The 14,054-nt window shown below is 38.8% G+C and overlaps 1 protein-coding gene across 2 annotated transcripts in view; it reads left to right on the forward strand.

The window, feature by feature from the left end:
- MYLK4 (myosin light chain kinase family member 4) overlaps positions 1-14,054 on the forward strand; it is a 92,213-nt gene that overhangs the window by 13,135 nt on the left and 65,024 nt on the right. Inside the window, exon 2 of one of the 2 annotated variants that reach the window (XM_017828739.1) lies at positions 2,087-2,345. In XM_017828739.1, coding sequence (XP_017684228.1) covers positions 2,087-2,345 — 259 coding nt within the window. Of the gene's footprint in view, positions 1-2,086; positions 2,346-7,873; positions 8,133-14,054 lie in introns of those variants that run through there. The other variant, XM_017828740.1, reaches the window with a different exon arrangement.

The raw sequence follows: 14,054 nt of genomic DNA on the forward strand, positions 1-14,054 counted from the left end.
GAGCTTGCCTTCCCATAAATATTTTCCCAGATAACTGACTCACTGGTCAGCTTGAAGGAACAACGTGTCCTTTAATTAGGACATGTCATTCTCATTAGATGGATGGGCACATTTGGTGATCAAAGTCTGGAGGATGATGTGCTCTTGGAAGAGCTATGGAGAGCCTGAATCGGTTTTTCTTGGTTGCAGTCATGTCAGGCCAGAAGCAGTCTTCACAGCCAGGCCACTCTAAAACACTGTAGGATTTGATTAGCTGGAGACACTGAGGCAGCAAGAGGGCATCTAGAAACATCTCCTGTTTTTTTCTGACAGCTTTGGATTATATTGCATCACCCCTTGGCTTGGAGTAGATCAAAGAATCTGTAGAATAATGGCTCAAAGGCTACACTGAGCCCTTGGGTATGTCACCTGCGATGGTCAGAGCCTTTAGGAAAACTCAAGAACCTGCTTTTGAGAAATGGGGGAAGAAAATGTCATGAAGTGTTCTTTCAGCTGAAGGGGATGGAAAGGGATGTCAGAGCCATGAAAGCTGGTGAGAGAGGCTAGAAGCAGCAGACTGGATATTTTTACAGACTTCTTCAGATGATGAATGTCTTACAGTCCAATGATGGTGTTTGTGCCCCTCCCATATTAACAGCATGATCTAGGACTGCAATAACATGGTAGCAGAAATATCTCTGGAAGACTTATTTGAAAGCTGCTTGCATGGTCCATTGCTGTCTATTATCTCTAAATGTCACCACTAGCTAACCATCTCCTGCATCACATGTGATATCACGTGGCATCTTTCTCATCTGGGAAGTCTGGAGGGCTAACTGTGGGCAGAGGAGATAGTTGACGTAGGTACACATCTAATCTGTTGCGTGTGCACAGATGTGAGGTCAAAACACTGAGAAACATTTTCTCTTGGAAGGTGTTCAGGTAAAAGTAACTGATTTAATTGGGTCTCTGGTTGTACACTGAAAGCTGTTTCTCTGTGCTTCTAATGACTGTAAGGTTGTATATATATATATATACTTAATTACACCATATAGTTTATGGTATTTATGCAAGTTAAATTGAAAACTATGAGCTGTGTAATGAGATTTAACAGATTCGGCTTTCTAGAGGTAAGGCACTGGGACTGTGCTTTTGTACCTGGATTTCCAGTACAGTGAAGGAAGATGTAATAATAAAAATGAAAATGTTTTTGTCTTCTCTTTCATGAGTTGACACAGAGATGCTAAGAGGAATTTTAGAGTAGTTTCTCTTGCTCTTTTAAAATAATTCTTTGTGCAAAAGAACATATATTCAAAGTGTAGAACATATATTCTACATATATTCAAATATATGTAGAACATATATTCAAAGTGTAGAACATATACTCAAAATAGTGATTACTTGAGGGGGGAACCCACCACCTTGCTGTGGAATAAAATCCCTTCTAAAGAAAATCAAAACTGACAGCTTGACTTGGAATAACCTTCCAGCCAATCTTACCATTAAACAAGCCTCAATGATCCTACATCATGTAAGTAGCAGGTACATCATGAGAGCCTACAGTGGGAGGGAACCCAGCTGAGGACTGTGCTTTTCTGTAACCTTCAACAGAGGGCCTAAAATCTCCACCATTTTGGCAATTATGTATTTCTGTAGTACAGAAGAGTGAGAAGAGAGTTCATGCCTAAACTACTTTGTTTAGTATCTAAAATCCTTATGGACCTAATACGGGGTCTTTGCACCTTGCAGGAACTGCAACAGAAAAGAGAACATGTTGAGAAACAGGGAACCACTGAAGTAGCTAAACAGTGGAGAGTGGTCCATAAGCAAGGTCTACAAGCAACAGCAATACATATTGATTTGATAGAGCTACATAGTTTCTGTGAACAAATTAAATTACATCGGTCTTGTAACCTGCTTGAATTATCTGATGTTGAATGTAGAATTGTATCTGTGATTAGCTAGTGCTGTAAACTCTGTATTTGTGTATTGGTTCAGCAAGTGTAAGGAGAGAGAGTTGAAATATGAAGTGTTGCAGCACAGAAATTTTCTAGGCTAAAATGCATAAATAACACTAATGCCTCTTATTTGTCTTTCTTTTGTACAGCCAAGAAGGAGGAGAAGTCAGAAGTTACGAGTGTTCATTGGTTTATGAATCTAAGGTGGAGAGGAGAACAGACAGTAAATTAACTGGACATAGTATGAAGCTACTTAAGATTAGCAGGCTGGAAGAGATAAATACACAATACAAAAGAAACAGACTAGAAAAAACAGCCTTTTTTCAGAGTATGGAAAAAATGGAGATGACTAGAAGCTTTAAGGAAGAAAAATTCAATGGACCACATCCTAGAACAGAAGATGATAAGGTAACTAACTAACTGCATAATTAATTTCCTCTTCCTAAAGCACTGCCTCTTTCTTTTTTCCAGCTAGTTAAGGAGTTTACTATGTGTATTTCCCAGTAGAATTGAATCTTTCATTATTGTCTGTGAAAATGTACTTTAACTGTGAAAAACCGGTCAGCATCTTTTAATCTTTTGCATTCATAGAAGCAAGCACATCTATTGTTATTCTATATTGGGGTTTATTTACGACTGGACTTAATATTCAGAAATTGTAAAAAAAGTTGTGTGGTTCTGCCACTCTTCAAAATCAGAAGTTAAACATGGATTTTGTTGAATTCATGTTTTGAAAGCATTTATCCTATCTAACAGCACTGGAGTTAGTGGGGACTGAATGAATCCCATGGAAAGAACAGATTTCCCAGAGGAACTAAGGTAACTTTGTCCTTTGCTCCCCATTAACTGGTGAACAGAGCATGGTTAATGCAGTACACCATATGTGCAGGGATGAGTGTTGTCCAGTATAGCTCTGTGCTGCACCTGTGTCCAGTAAGAACAGTGCTGGGCATTGTGGTATGGGGTCTCTGGTAGGAAAATGACTCTATGATTGGCCAAAGTGTGTTTAGAAGTAGTAACACGTTTTCTTGTATTATGCTTTTTTCTATGCAAGAGTCTAGGGGAGACAGTATTTTTACTGACGCATCATTTAGACAAGAACTGAGAAAATCTGCTTGCAATAGGACAATGAGTGATTAGTTTTACACACCAGTTTGTGAAAAGACTTGAAAAATTTGTGCTGTGGCTGTTTGTATGCTGATTGTGCTGATACGATAAAGCAGTTTTTCAAGTATTCTGAATATTTTTGTGTTCAGATGATAGGTAAATTCCATACGTTTTCATTTGTACTATCAATTTGGGAAGCTGAATTTTTGATAATTCTTAATCTGTTGTGTCACTTTTGTTCAAAATTATTCCAGTCTTTACTTTATAGACATAGAAAATGATCTGTATATTAAAACAAACAAAGCATGTCTCGTATAAGTAGGATGTGTTTATTTTAGAGAGTTTCATTTAGTGTTACAGTGAAAATGAGTACTAAAGAAAAAAAAATAGAATTGGGTGGTCAGGGTTTGGAGAATGTCAACGATTCTTCTAAAAGAGAATTTTCTTCCATTGTGAAAATAACAAGTTGCACAAATGAGACAGCAAAACCTGCTGTTTCTGCTATGTAGCTCTTCCCTTAAGTTTGTTATCCTTAGGGTAAGGAAAAAGACTGAGAGCTGCTTTGCCTATGTTAATGTATCTGAGCTTGATGATGAATTGCAGATAGTAACTGAGGTGGTGGGATTTTTCACTCTTTGTGCTGCAGTCTCTTAACTCATTGCCTTGATGTTTGCTTCTTCAGTCTGATGGTTGGAACTGGCTCTTTCTTAAGAGTGCTGTGAGAAAAAACAGGGAGAGTTTGGAGGTGCACTAGAGAAGAAAGGAATACATTTAGGAGATGAACAGCTGGTGGCTAGTTGCGAGCCGGAGAAATAGCTCTGTATTCCCATTTTAGCTCGTCGGTCTCCTGGGAACAAGACTTCAAAGGTGAAAGGCAATCTAACTGAACTCTGGTAATATACCTCACCAGAGTGAGGTTTGCAAATACATAAACATTAGTTATATTTCTCCTAAGCTTTTAAAATTTCACTTTCACACAGGTTGTTTTTTAAGGAATTTCTCAATGGGATAAAATATTAGGCCTTAACTGTGGTGTTAATATCAATGAAAGGAAAACCAAAACCTTCTTTTGAAAGGTCTTACCTTGGTCTGCTCGTCTGATGAGCAGTTTTATCTTACTGACCAGGAGAGGAAGGAAAGAAGAATGTGTTGGCAGGAAATATCAGCTGTATGCATTTAAATGTGTGTGTTTGAGGGCATATGTATGTAATTTCTATGTAAGAAGTTGAAACAATGACAGAACATCTATTCATTTAAATAGGAGTGGATGGGAACCCTAGAAACACAGAATATGCCAAGTTGGAAGGGATCCACAAGGATCATTGAGTCCAACTCTTTACCCTGCACAGGACCATCCCCAAGAGTCACACCATGTGCCTGAGAGCATGGTCCAAATGCTTCTTGAACTCTGTCAGCTTGACCACTTCCCTGGGGAGCCTCTTCCAGTGCCCAACCAACCTCTGGGTAAAGAACCTTTTTCTAATACCTAACCTAAACCTCCAAGAGACCATCTAGAGGAGAGTGGTCAAAGTGTGTACTTTCTGGAAGAAATAATTCTGGCTGAAACTAAATGATTATAATTAAAGAAGAAAACGATCCACTTCCTCAAAACAACTATTTTTCTAGATACAATTAAAAAAAATAAAGCAAACATGATTTTCATATTTTGGTACAGCATGTTTTTGTAAAAAAAACCCCCAAACTAATATAGTAATAATAATGATAATGATAATAATAATAACTTTCAGAGCTATTAAAAGACTGCTGGGGAAAGTAGACCCAGGAATTGTTGACCATCAATTATGAACAATTGGTGCTGTCGAGAAGCTGTGCCGCTGCTTCCCTCTAGATGGCACCCTTTGCACAGCAGCTCTTTACCGACCATTTCCCTCTCGGACGGAACGACAACTCATGACAAAGCTGCTCCTGACCTGTTTTACACGTGTTTTGTTTAGAGCGCCCTCTTGTCCCCCATTTGTACTGTAGGCAGCACACGTCTTTGTGGCTTGCTATGTTCTGTCTTCAGGAATGAAGTTTTGCTTCAGGTTATATGTTAACAAGTGAGAGACATTTTGTTTTATAGGAACATTTTCATGTGTGAGAACCAGATTGAAGAAAGAATAAAAATCCAGATCTATCCTTGACCCATTGCACTGAATAGACACATCAAGGTGTCTGAAGTTAGTGGTCCAAGGGAGGGGGTGGCACAGGGTAGGAAGAAGCAGATGTGAGAAGGTGAAACAATCCCTTCTGACAACAGCACCATCTTATGCAAATGTAAATTGATTGTGAAGCAACCACACAATTTAGCCAGCTGCATTTACCCAATGAGCTCCAAGCTGACCACCTAGACTGCTTTTAATGGCCCAACCAGAGCTGCACATCTGATGAATTTGTCATCAAATGTGCTATCTCTTCCTCTGGTTCTTACCTGGTTAATATTTGGGTTGCAAATGCAATTAGAATTGTTTAATTTATAACTGCTATCTGTAAAAAGTGGTCATGAAATTAGTATCCAATGTGGGTGAGTTAACTGGGTAAATAGGAGCCTAGGAGCTTCTACAGTTCTGAACGTCACTAATGGAAAAGAATCAAGTTGCACGCACGCAAATCATGGAGCCGAGATTTAAACACAAGTCACTGACCCTGAAGAGGATAATTTTAGAGCATTTTTTATGCAAACATATCCTTTTGATAATATTCTGAAAACATTTTAAGGACTAATTTCTAAATATTTAGTTCAGCTAGAACTATTTGATGCATTCAATATTTGATGTTCAGTTAAGCTAGGCCTGGGGATGGCTAATTGTCCTCTAATTCCTTGTCTCCAGGCAGAATGTTATCGGCCTTGTCTCGTTTGAGTGTTCTTTCACCCCCTTCACCACCACCACCATTTCTGTAGCAGTTACTTTCTCTGCAGCTTCTGTATCGGAAACGATTGTGCTGTGGTAATGTTACTTTTCCAAGTTCCTTTTTTCAGGGGAGACCAGAGTCATGGCAAAAAATTATTACATAATTAAGCCAAAATAACTTTGCCCCCAATACTGTTCAAGATATTGATCTAAGATATTGACAGAAACTTATTTCTTGTTTTACAATTTTAATCAAAAATTACTCTTTAAAAAAATCCTGCAAGGGACTCAGTACATTTGTAGTACGACTTCTTAACCAGTGAAGAAGAGATCAAAACCCTCAAGGCTTTCTTCAACCTTGAAATTGAAGAACCATGGCTAAAGCTTGCCTTGGTATGGTCAGAAAAGTGGAAGTGGACTTCAGCCAAGTTTGGGCCCATTTTGTTTTACCAATTGCCTTTTTAGCTTGCTTGGAATGCTGTTATCAGATATCACTCTGTCAACCTCAGTCTGCTGCAGCTTTACAGAGTGTACTTTTTGTGGTGCACTCTTCACCTCCCAACTTCACGGCACTCTGTTGTCATGCGGCAATGTGTGTGATTCCACGATTCCAGGCAGCTTTGTTTTAGCTAATGCTCCCCATTCCCATGCTTGTGAAAATATTTGTCTGTCTTTCTCAGAAAGAAAGAGAAGAATATCAATGTTTCCCAGCTGAAAAAAACCTCCCCACAACTAAACTGACCCTCCTCAACATAATGACTACATAATGACTCAAAAGGTGGCTTGAGAGTGCTTTGAAGTCACAGAAGTCAGGAGTTGACTAAGGAAAGGAAAACAGTCAATTTTTTAATTTATTTTCTTTACTTTTCTTTAATTTCTTTACTTTTTTTTCCAAATTATGTAATTTTTGTAGCTTGATTTGTGAATTTTTTAGCACTCAAGATTTCTGGTACTCGTTTGCTTATTCACCTCTGATCAGGTAAGTACCCAAGCAGAGGAGAAATGACTGCTTCATCTTCCACAATGACTCTTAGTGCCCTATAATTATGGGCAGCTGTTGCATGGAAGATGTATAATCTATATATATAAGGACTCCTTATATAATGGTCCTTCAGAATCCATACATATATCCTTATATCCTTATGTATTAGAGAATAAACCACAACGTGCTTTGTTCCTCAGATTTTTATTTTTCCATCTCTAGAAGAAAATCAGCTTCCCGGGACTTACAATGGAGCTGATAGAAGGATTTTTTATTAAAGTTGCTTACCACTTCCAGTTTTAAGACCTGTTTTCAGTTTAAAAAATTCCCAGGTTTTGTCTGTTTAATTGAAAATTTTCCATGCAGAATTGGCGTCACATTGAATTGCTTCGGAAAATTCAACAGAGGCAGTCTTATGTGTTTCTGGAAATTTTAGGGGAAAGAAGATACCTTGATGATATTGAAAGTTTCACATCCATGTGGTTGAAATAATTGAGTACCTCCATCCTTTTGATGAAGGACTTGAAGGTTGACAGGTGAGCAGATGCTGGATATGAGATGAGGAGACAGCTAGGACCCCGTTTCTGCATGGTGTTGGCTTGGACATGGGAACCACATAGATAGACTGCAAGCACAGGAACAGAAGGGACTGCACACAGTAAAGCTATGGCATTTCAAACTGACCTTTCTATGCATGTGCACCATGACACATTTTAAGTTGTTGCCTTGAATTTTTTTTTCCATTTCTTGCCTATTAAAAGGGAAAAAAAAAAAGATGACCAATGGCCTGAAATGCTAAGTGCAAACGGAATGCACTAACAGTTTGCTTTCGTTTGAGAAGTTCTGGAATGTCAGAGTAATTGCCTTTCAAGTCCGTGCAATGCGCATCTCATGTGTAGATCCCTGCACCTGTTTCATGCTTGTCAGTAGTCCATCACTTCTTTTCCTTATAGGTTCAGGGAATGCGTTGAAGTGTGAGATGGGATCTTGCTGCGTGTCTGAGCCTTGTCTAGCTAGGTGGTACTTACAGAGCTGGGGAGGGTTTTGAGGGTGTCTGCCAAATTACATCTGCTAGACTGGGAGAACCAAGTTAATCAGATGATTAAAATTAAAGGGATGGATCTAATCCTGCAAAGAAATGCTGCCTGGATTGTAGATAATTTCTGCCTTTTGGCTTCATATCTCTGGCACACCTTGTGGACTGTGTTAAGCTGTGGAAGAAAGAAAGGGATCCCTGCATCTGGAAATGCACAGGTAGTAGATATACTTTTAATAAGTTAGATATATTTCACTGCTCGGTATCAATATTGTTTAACTGGATGAATGCTGCTTGTGTTCCAATGTAGCCATGTATCTCTTTTTTCATGGAGCGGCATGTGTTTCTCTCTTTTACAAGAGTCTACCTGGCAGTCAATCCTAGGCAGATGATGTACTTTTCAGAAAGGTACATCTTTCCCCTTGCTGTTGGAGGGCTTTGTCTTGCTGTTAAAACTTGATGCATCCTCTAGTGACCTCTACTGGGTACAGTAAAAGGGACTGCCTCAAGGTTACCCTTTTCGGCCGTGGTGGGAGCAAGATTGCCAGCCCTTCTTGCCGTGGGTCTCAGAGATCCCTAGTAAGGCACACGACCCTCATTTTCCTGTCGTTGTCAAGTGACTGTAGCATTATATCCCCTAAGAAGTAACATCACTAGTTATTATATCACTAGATGTTCTAAAGATAGTATCCACATTTGCTGTGATTTCCCAGAAAGTAATGCAGTGATGACCCATCATGATGTAGCTCAAGACCTTTCAGAAGAATTCTTAACAGGAAACATTACTTAAACAAAAGAAATATATGAGTTTAGAAAGGCAAAAACACTTGTTCTAAAGTAGCTCCAAGGATGTAGATTGCCAGAATGTTTAGGATTTTAGTTAGTTTGTCACAAGTGACATTTTTCTTTCTTTCTGTGAAGAAACCCACCTGTCAAAATCTCTGTTTTCATGTCAAAGGTTTGAGATCTGAAAAGTCTGCAACCTCACACTTATATTCTTCTAGTACAATTAGCCAAAAGAGCCACGACCTAGTGTGTGAATATATAACAGAATTTAACAGAATTTTTCACGCATAATGTGAGGAGCACATAAGTCAGTGATAAGTAGAATGATTGAAATATTGCTACACATATCAGCAGTCAAGATTAATAAGATTCACAAAGAAATCACCCGGCAAATAGAAAAAAAATCAAGTCTGTGATTGGTAGTTTGCATTTTGTCTCTGATGCAGTCTGAAACCTCCTGCACTCACACATGAGCTTGAAAAAAGATCCACTCTTTTGCTTATGCCTAGTTCATTAAGATTTTGCGTTTTTTTTTGAGTGAATTGTAATTCGAAATGAAAAAAAAAGTTCATTTCATTCCACTGTCCTATTTGTATTGCACTTCTACTGTTTTGCTACTGTCAATTTATTTTCCAGTTTTTAAGACCTAAGGCCAATGTAATAAATGGTATTTGTTAGCAAGAGAACTATATACATTGCATCGTGAAGAAGGCAGATTTTAAAATGCCCTGGATTAAGACCGCCAGAGATTGTTTTCTAGGCCTTATCAGCACTAAAATATTTTTCCTGAATTTTGCATAAGTCAGTGGCTGTCAGAGCTCTTTGCTAGTTTTGTTGCATGTCATAAACCCACTTTTGAAATTCAGAGTGGTAATATCTGTCAGACTTTTTTTTTTTTTTAATTGGTCTGCCTATGTTACATTTGTTCTTTTGAGTTAAAAGGTCTTTCATAAAGTGCAAGTTTCCTAGGCTGTCTCATAAGTCCTCATACATAGAAAGGTGGCATGACTCACAAGTATTCCAAGGGCAGGGCAAGTGTCCTTGCCAGGGACTGGCAGTAGGGCTGTGCTCATGCAGGGACTCCTGGGTAATCTGAATCCTTTAGCTTTGGGAGGAAATGAGCCAACAGCAGCCTGCAACCAAGATTGTTGTGTCATCTCAGGACCCCACGGCATGTCCATTCCAGACTCATCCTTCCCCTTCCCTTTCTAGAGAAACGTTGTTGTCAACTGCAAGTAAACAGTTCCTAGAGCTGCCTTGCTCCTCTGCATGCAGATATGTGTCCTGTGGCTCTCAGACCTGTGAAGATTTGGACTGCTATGATGAGAAAGGCTAGGCTGGTGTTCTCTGCCAGAGAGCATATTTGAGAGTGGTACTTCCTTGAACTCCCAAAGTGAGGAAAAAAGGGGCTGGGATAAAAAGAACTCTGTGAGGTCTTGCTCATTTTTCTGTGGTTCGGATGAAAATGAGAGTTTGGCTTCTTAAGGGAGCGTGAGGGAATAGTGCTACCCTTTGGTCATGATGCTCCTTCCTCAAAGGACTGTTAATTGAGAAAGAAGCATTAGAGCTATAACAAGTAGCTAGCAGTAAATCCATTTTGTTTCTGTATGTGATACTGCAGCAGAATACTACTGCCAGTGGAGGTAACTGTACCTCTGGTAAGTATGTATTTGTTTAGTGGGTTGTGAAGGGTCTTTGGTAATAATTACGTGTGTTATTATGAACAAGCAGAGACCCTAACTGGGATTGGGTGAGGCATAGTACAGGTTGGATCCACTCCACAAAATTCATTGTCTGAACATCTGGGTGAGGGAGAAGTGAAATTGGAAAATGGTACAGAGGTGGCTGAGGATTATGCTCAGGTCATGCTCTCAGTCAGTGACATCTGCGCAGAGACATCTGCAATATGGAAATGAAATTGCTGACTCTCTGTCTAGTCCCCTCTTTACATAGCTATTTGCTGAGGTCTGAGGGGAGGCATGCCTCTGAACCCTCAGCCTTGCTGGTTCCCAGCCATTTCATGAATGCTGATTACTTTGTAAAGGTCCTGCACACCATTTGGTTCAGGATCAAAAATTTCAAGCGTTTGTAGTATCTTCTAGTTGTCTTCTTTATTTTTCTGGTGTTCCTTTACATGCAATTCACTCCTTCCTCACACAATTAATTCTCCTTGGTTTTTATTTATTTCCTATGAATACCGTGGGGAGAGGTTTATCATAGCCTTTGGAATATGTGACTGCTAAAACATATGAAAATCAAATGAGTTTCAATACAGCAAAGGCATATGTATTTATTTCTGTGTAAAAGATGTTGCATCTTGTCTGTCTTCTCTTGAAAGCTCCTTTTTGACCTTAGGTGCACGGCTTTGCAAAGAATTCTTTTGGCCTGATCATTCAAAAGTGTCTTGTTACAGGTTACCTATCCAACCAATTTGTAATATACACGGAGGTCCAGGGAGAGACACTCAGACAGTCCCTGTGACCTTTCTTTTCTGGCGCCCTTGTGCAATGTCTAGTGAACACATTTAGCAGAAGTCACGGTGCAGTAAAAGTGACTTTCCAGTGCTGAGTGTGGCATGAGGATTCCAAACAAGGGCACTTGCATGGGAGTGGTCACATATCTAACACCTTGAATGGAAACTTAACATGTAATGAGCATTTTGAGGAGTTGAGAATCTTCATTTTTCCCCTTATATGGACAACCCAATGTAATTCCTGGAGTTTGGTCCTTATCTGTTTGCTGAAAATGGTTTATTTTTCTGTCGAGTTAAACAAATTGCTTAATTGCTTATATTGAAAACATAAGTTAGGCATGCATTGTATCATACGTAAGGAAGAATTTTTTTTAAGTGCTAGGTAGTCGAGTGCTTTTAAGTGCTTATTTGACATTTACAAAAGAAATTCCTGGGAGAAATTAAAATGGGGCTCTATAATATGACTTTATGCTAAAGAAAGTACACAGGATGTTGTTATAATATACGTAAATTAATTTGTTATTGATATTAAAAATGGAAGAAAGTATTTTTCAATAGTTCCCTATTTTCAAGGCTAACCAAGCAGGCATACTGGTACACAAGATCTCCCTAACACCATGCCTGGACTAAATGGTGATGGAGCAGATATGTGGGCAGACAGGTTTAATTTCAGTTAGGACCCAATCTATTATGAGTCTGTCTAGTTTATCTCATATCTTGAATAGTGACTGTAGTTGGTGACTATAGAGAAAATCACAGCCTTTTAACTTAACTATTGGCAGGGAGACAACAAGGTGTGGGATGATTTTCTCTTGACCTTTGATGCTGCCATAGACATTAATATCATTGCATTTTAAAGGACATGCTCACTAAAGGAATTGTTGCTTTCATCAAACCAAACGGGTTTCTGAAACTTGTTTGGTAGTTCTAAATCTGGAGAAGTCGCCTAAAGCCTCTTGGACCTGCATGTTTTAGACCATAACAGAGGCTTCCTACATTCTCCTGTTTATACCTACACTATGTATTTCTTCCAACTTGTATCTTAACAGGGCTTTATTACGGTTTCATAAGAAGCCAGTTCTATAAGAATAGAAATGTACGGTATGGAAATGTGTCTTGATGGTGAGGACATCTAAAAAGTTGGAGGTCTAAACCTAACTCCATATAGCATCACTAAAATGGAAGAATGAGCAAAATTTAGAAGTCTAGGACAAATGAATCAGGCAAACTTACTAAAACTATTAATTTGTGTTTTTGTTTTAGTTACTTCTAATCCTTTAAGCTGTCCTTCTTTCAAGACAATATTCTAGTTGCTAAACAGCATCTTTCCAGCACTTACATCCAAGATCTGTACCTTTAATCTTCCTTGTGTGTGTGTGCTTCATTTTTAGTTATAGAATAATTCACTGTCTGTTAAAATAGAGACACAGGCAAAGGCAGGAATTTATCCAAAAACTTAAATTTGGCCTGTTTTTGAAAGAATTTTTTCTTCCTTATGCTGATGCAACTTATCCACATGCAACTACTACCTCTCCTGTCATGGTTAGTTACTGGCCTTCTTAAGCACAGTATTTACAGCACTTTCCTTGCTATAAGGATAACACCTTGTACACTTAATGCTGCATAGAAATTGCACTAAAAATGATTTGTCAGGCAGCTACTCCAGAGAATAGGCATGCAAATCTTTGGCTAGGGATTCTACCAGCAGTTGCCAATGGAGTGATTCAAAATGTTTGTGAGGGCTAGCATGGGACTTGTAAAGAAACCTTGTGGGATGCCTCTGCATTAATCCTGGCTCACACTATGCCTTATGAGGTCACCCTGCTTCATTAGCAGTAGTTTCATGCATGGTTAGATATTTCAGGAGGCCAGCTCAGGATGAGAATTTGCTCCTTATATCCTCAGACAATATGAAATTTAAATGCATCAGAGATTATTTATGTACACTCTGACAGTTGTCACATCAGAGACATTACCGTCTAAGTAGATAGACCATTAGGAAACTGAGTGGAGAAGCAGGAGCTTACAGGGATGGAAATAAGTATCCAAGATCACCCAGCAGATCTGTGACAGAAGCAAGGTTGTAAGTCAGACTTTCTGACTTCCAGGTCAGGGCCTGAGTTATGCTGCTACTGCAGCAGGACTCCCTTGCAATGAAAGAAATGTCTTCCTTATCACACCTGTTTCTTTTATCTGGGATTGTATTCTCTGACACATGTTGTATGAAAGCCTTCACGTTATTAACTAGCATTTGCCAAGTATGTGGGAGATATTTTTTCCCCCCCACAAATTCTTCAGTCTTCTCCATTTCACTGGGGTAGAGAATATTGGCTTCTTAGCTATCTCTAGGTTCCAAAATCAGTGGAATGCATAATTGAAAGAATATGGGTTGGCAATAATGATTTCAGCTCTATTTCCAGATCTACCGATTCTCCTATAGTTCCCAGGATCTCCTCCATCTGGAATCGTACTCTTAATGTATGCAGTGTCTGGAACTATGAATGGTTTTCCAAAATGTTCAGCAGACACCAAAGTAAAAACTAGACTCTTAAATATCCCCCCTCCCATTATCTTTCAATGACATTTGACTTTAGAAACTGCATTTTGTGATTTACTTTGGAAATCTTAATAATTTATAAAGACCTATCAATACAAGGAAAGTCAAGAAGAGACATGCTTCTCTGTAGTGAGTTTTATCAGCATGAATTTGGAATGAGAATTAATTTGTCAAATGAAACACGGATGTTTATGCCAAATAAACATTTTCTAGAAAAAAACACCAACAAAACATTGCTTTTGAGCACCTGTTTATCCATTGTTCAATACCTGTCCTGGTTTTTTTTCTCAGCTTATGAAGGTATGCTTTCTTTGGTCTTTGTGA

The sequence above is a fragment of the Lepidothrix coronata genome, unplaced genomic scaffold, assembly GCF_001604755.1.
Source record: "Lepidothrix coronata isolate B3197 unplaced genomic scaffold, Lepidothrix_coronata-1.0 Scaffold152, whole genome shotgun sequence".
NCBI lineage: Eukaryota > Metazoa > Chordata > Aves > Passeriformes > Pipridae > Lepidothrix > Lepidothrix coronata.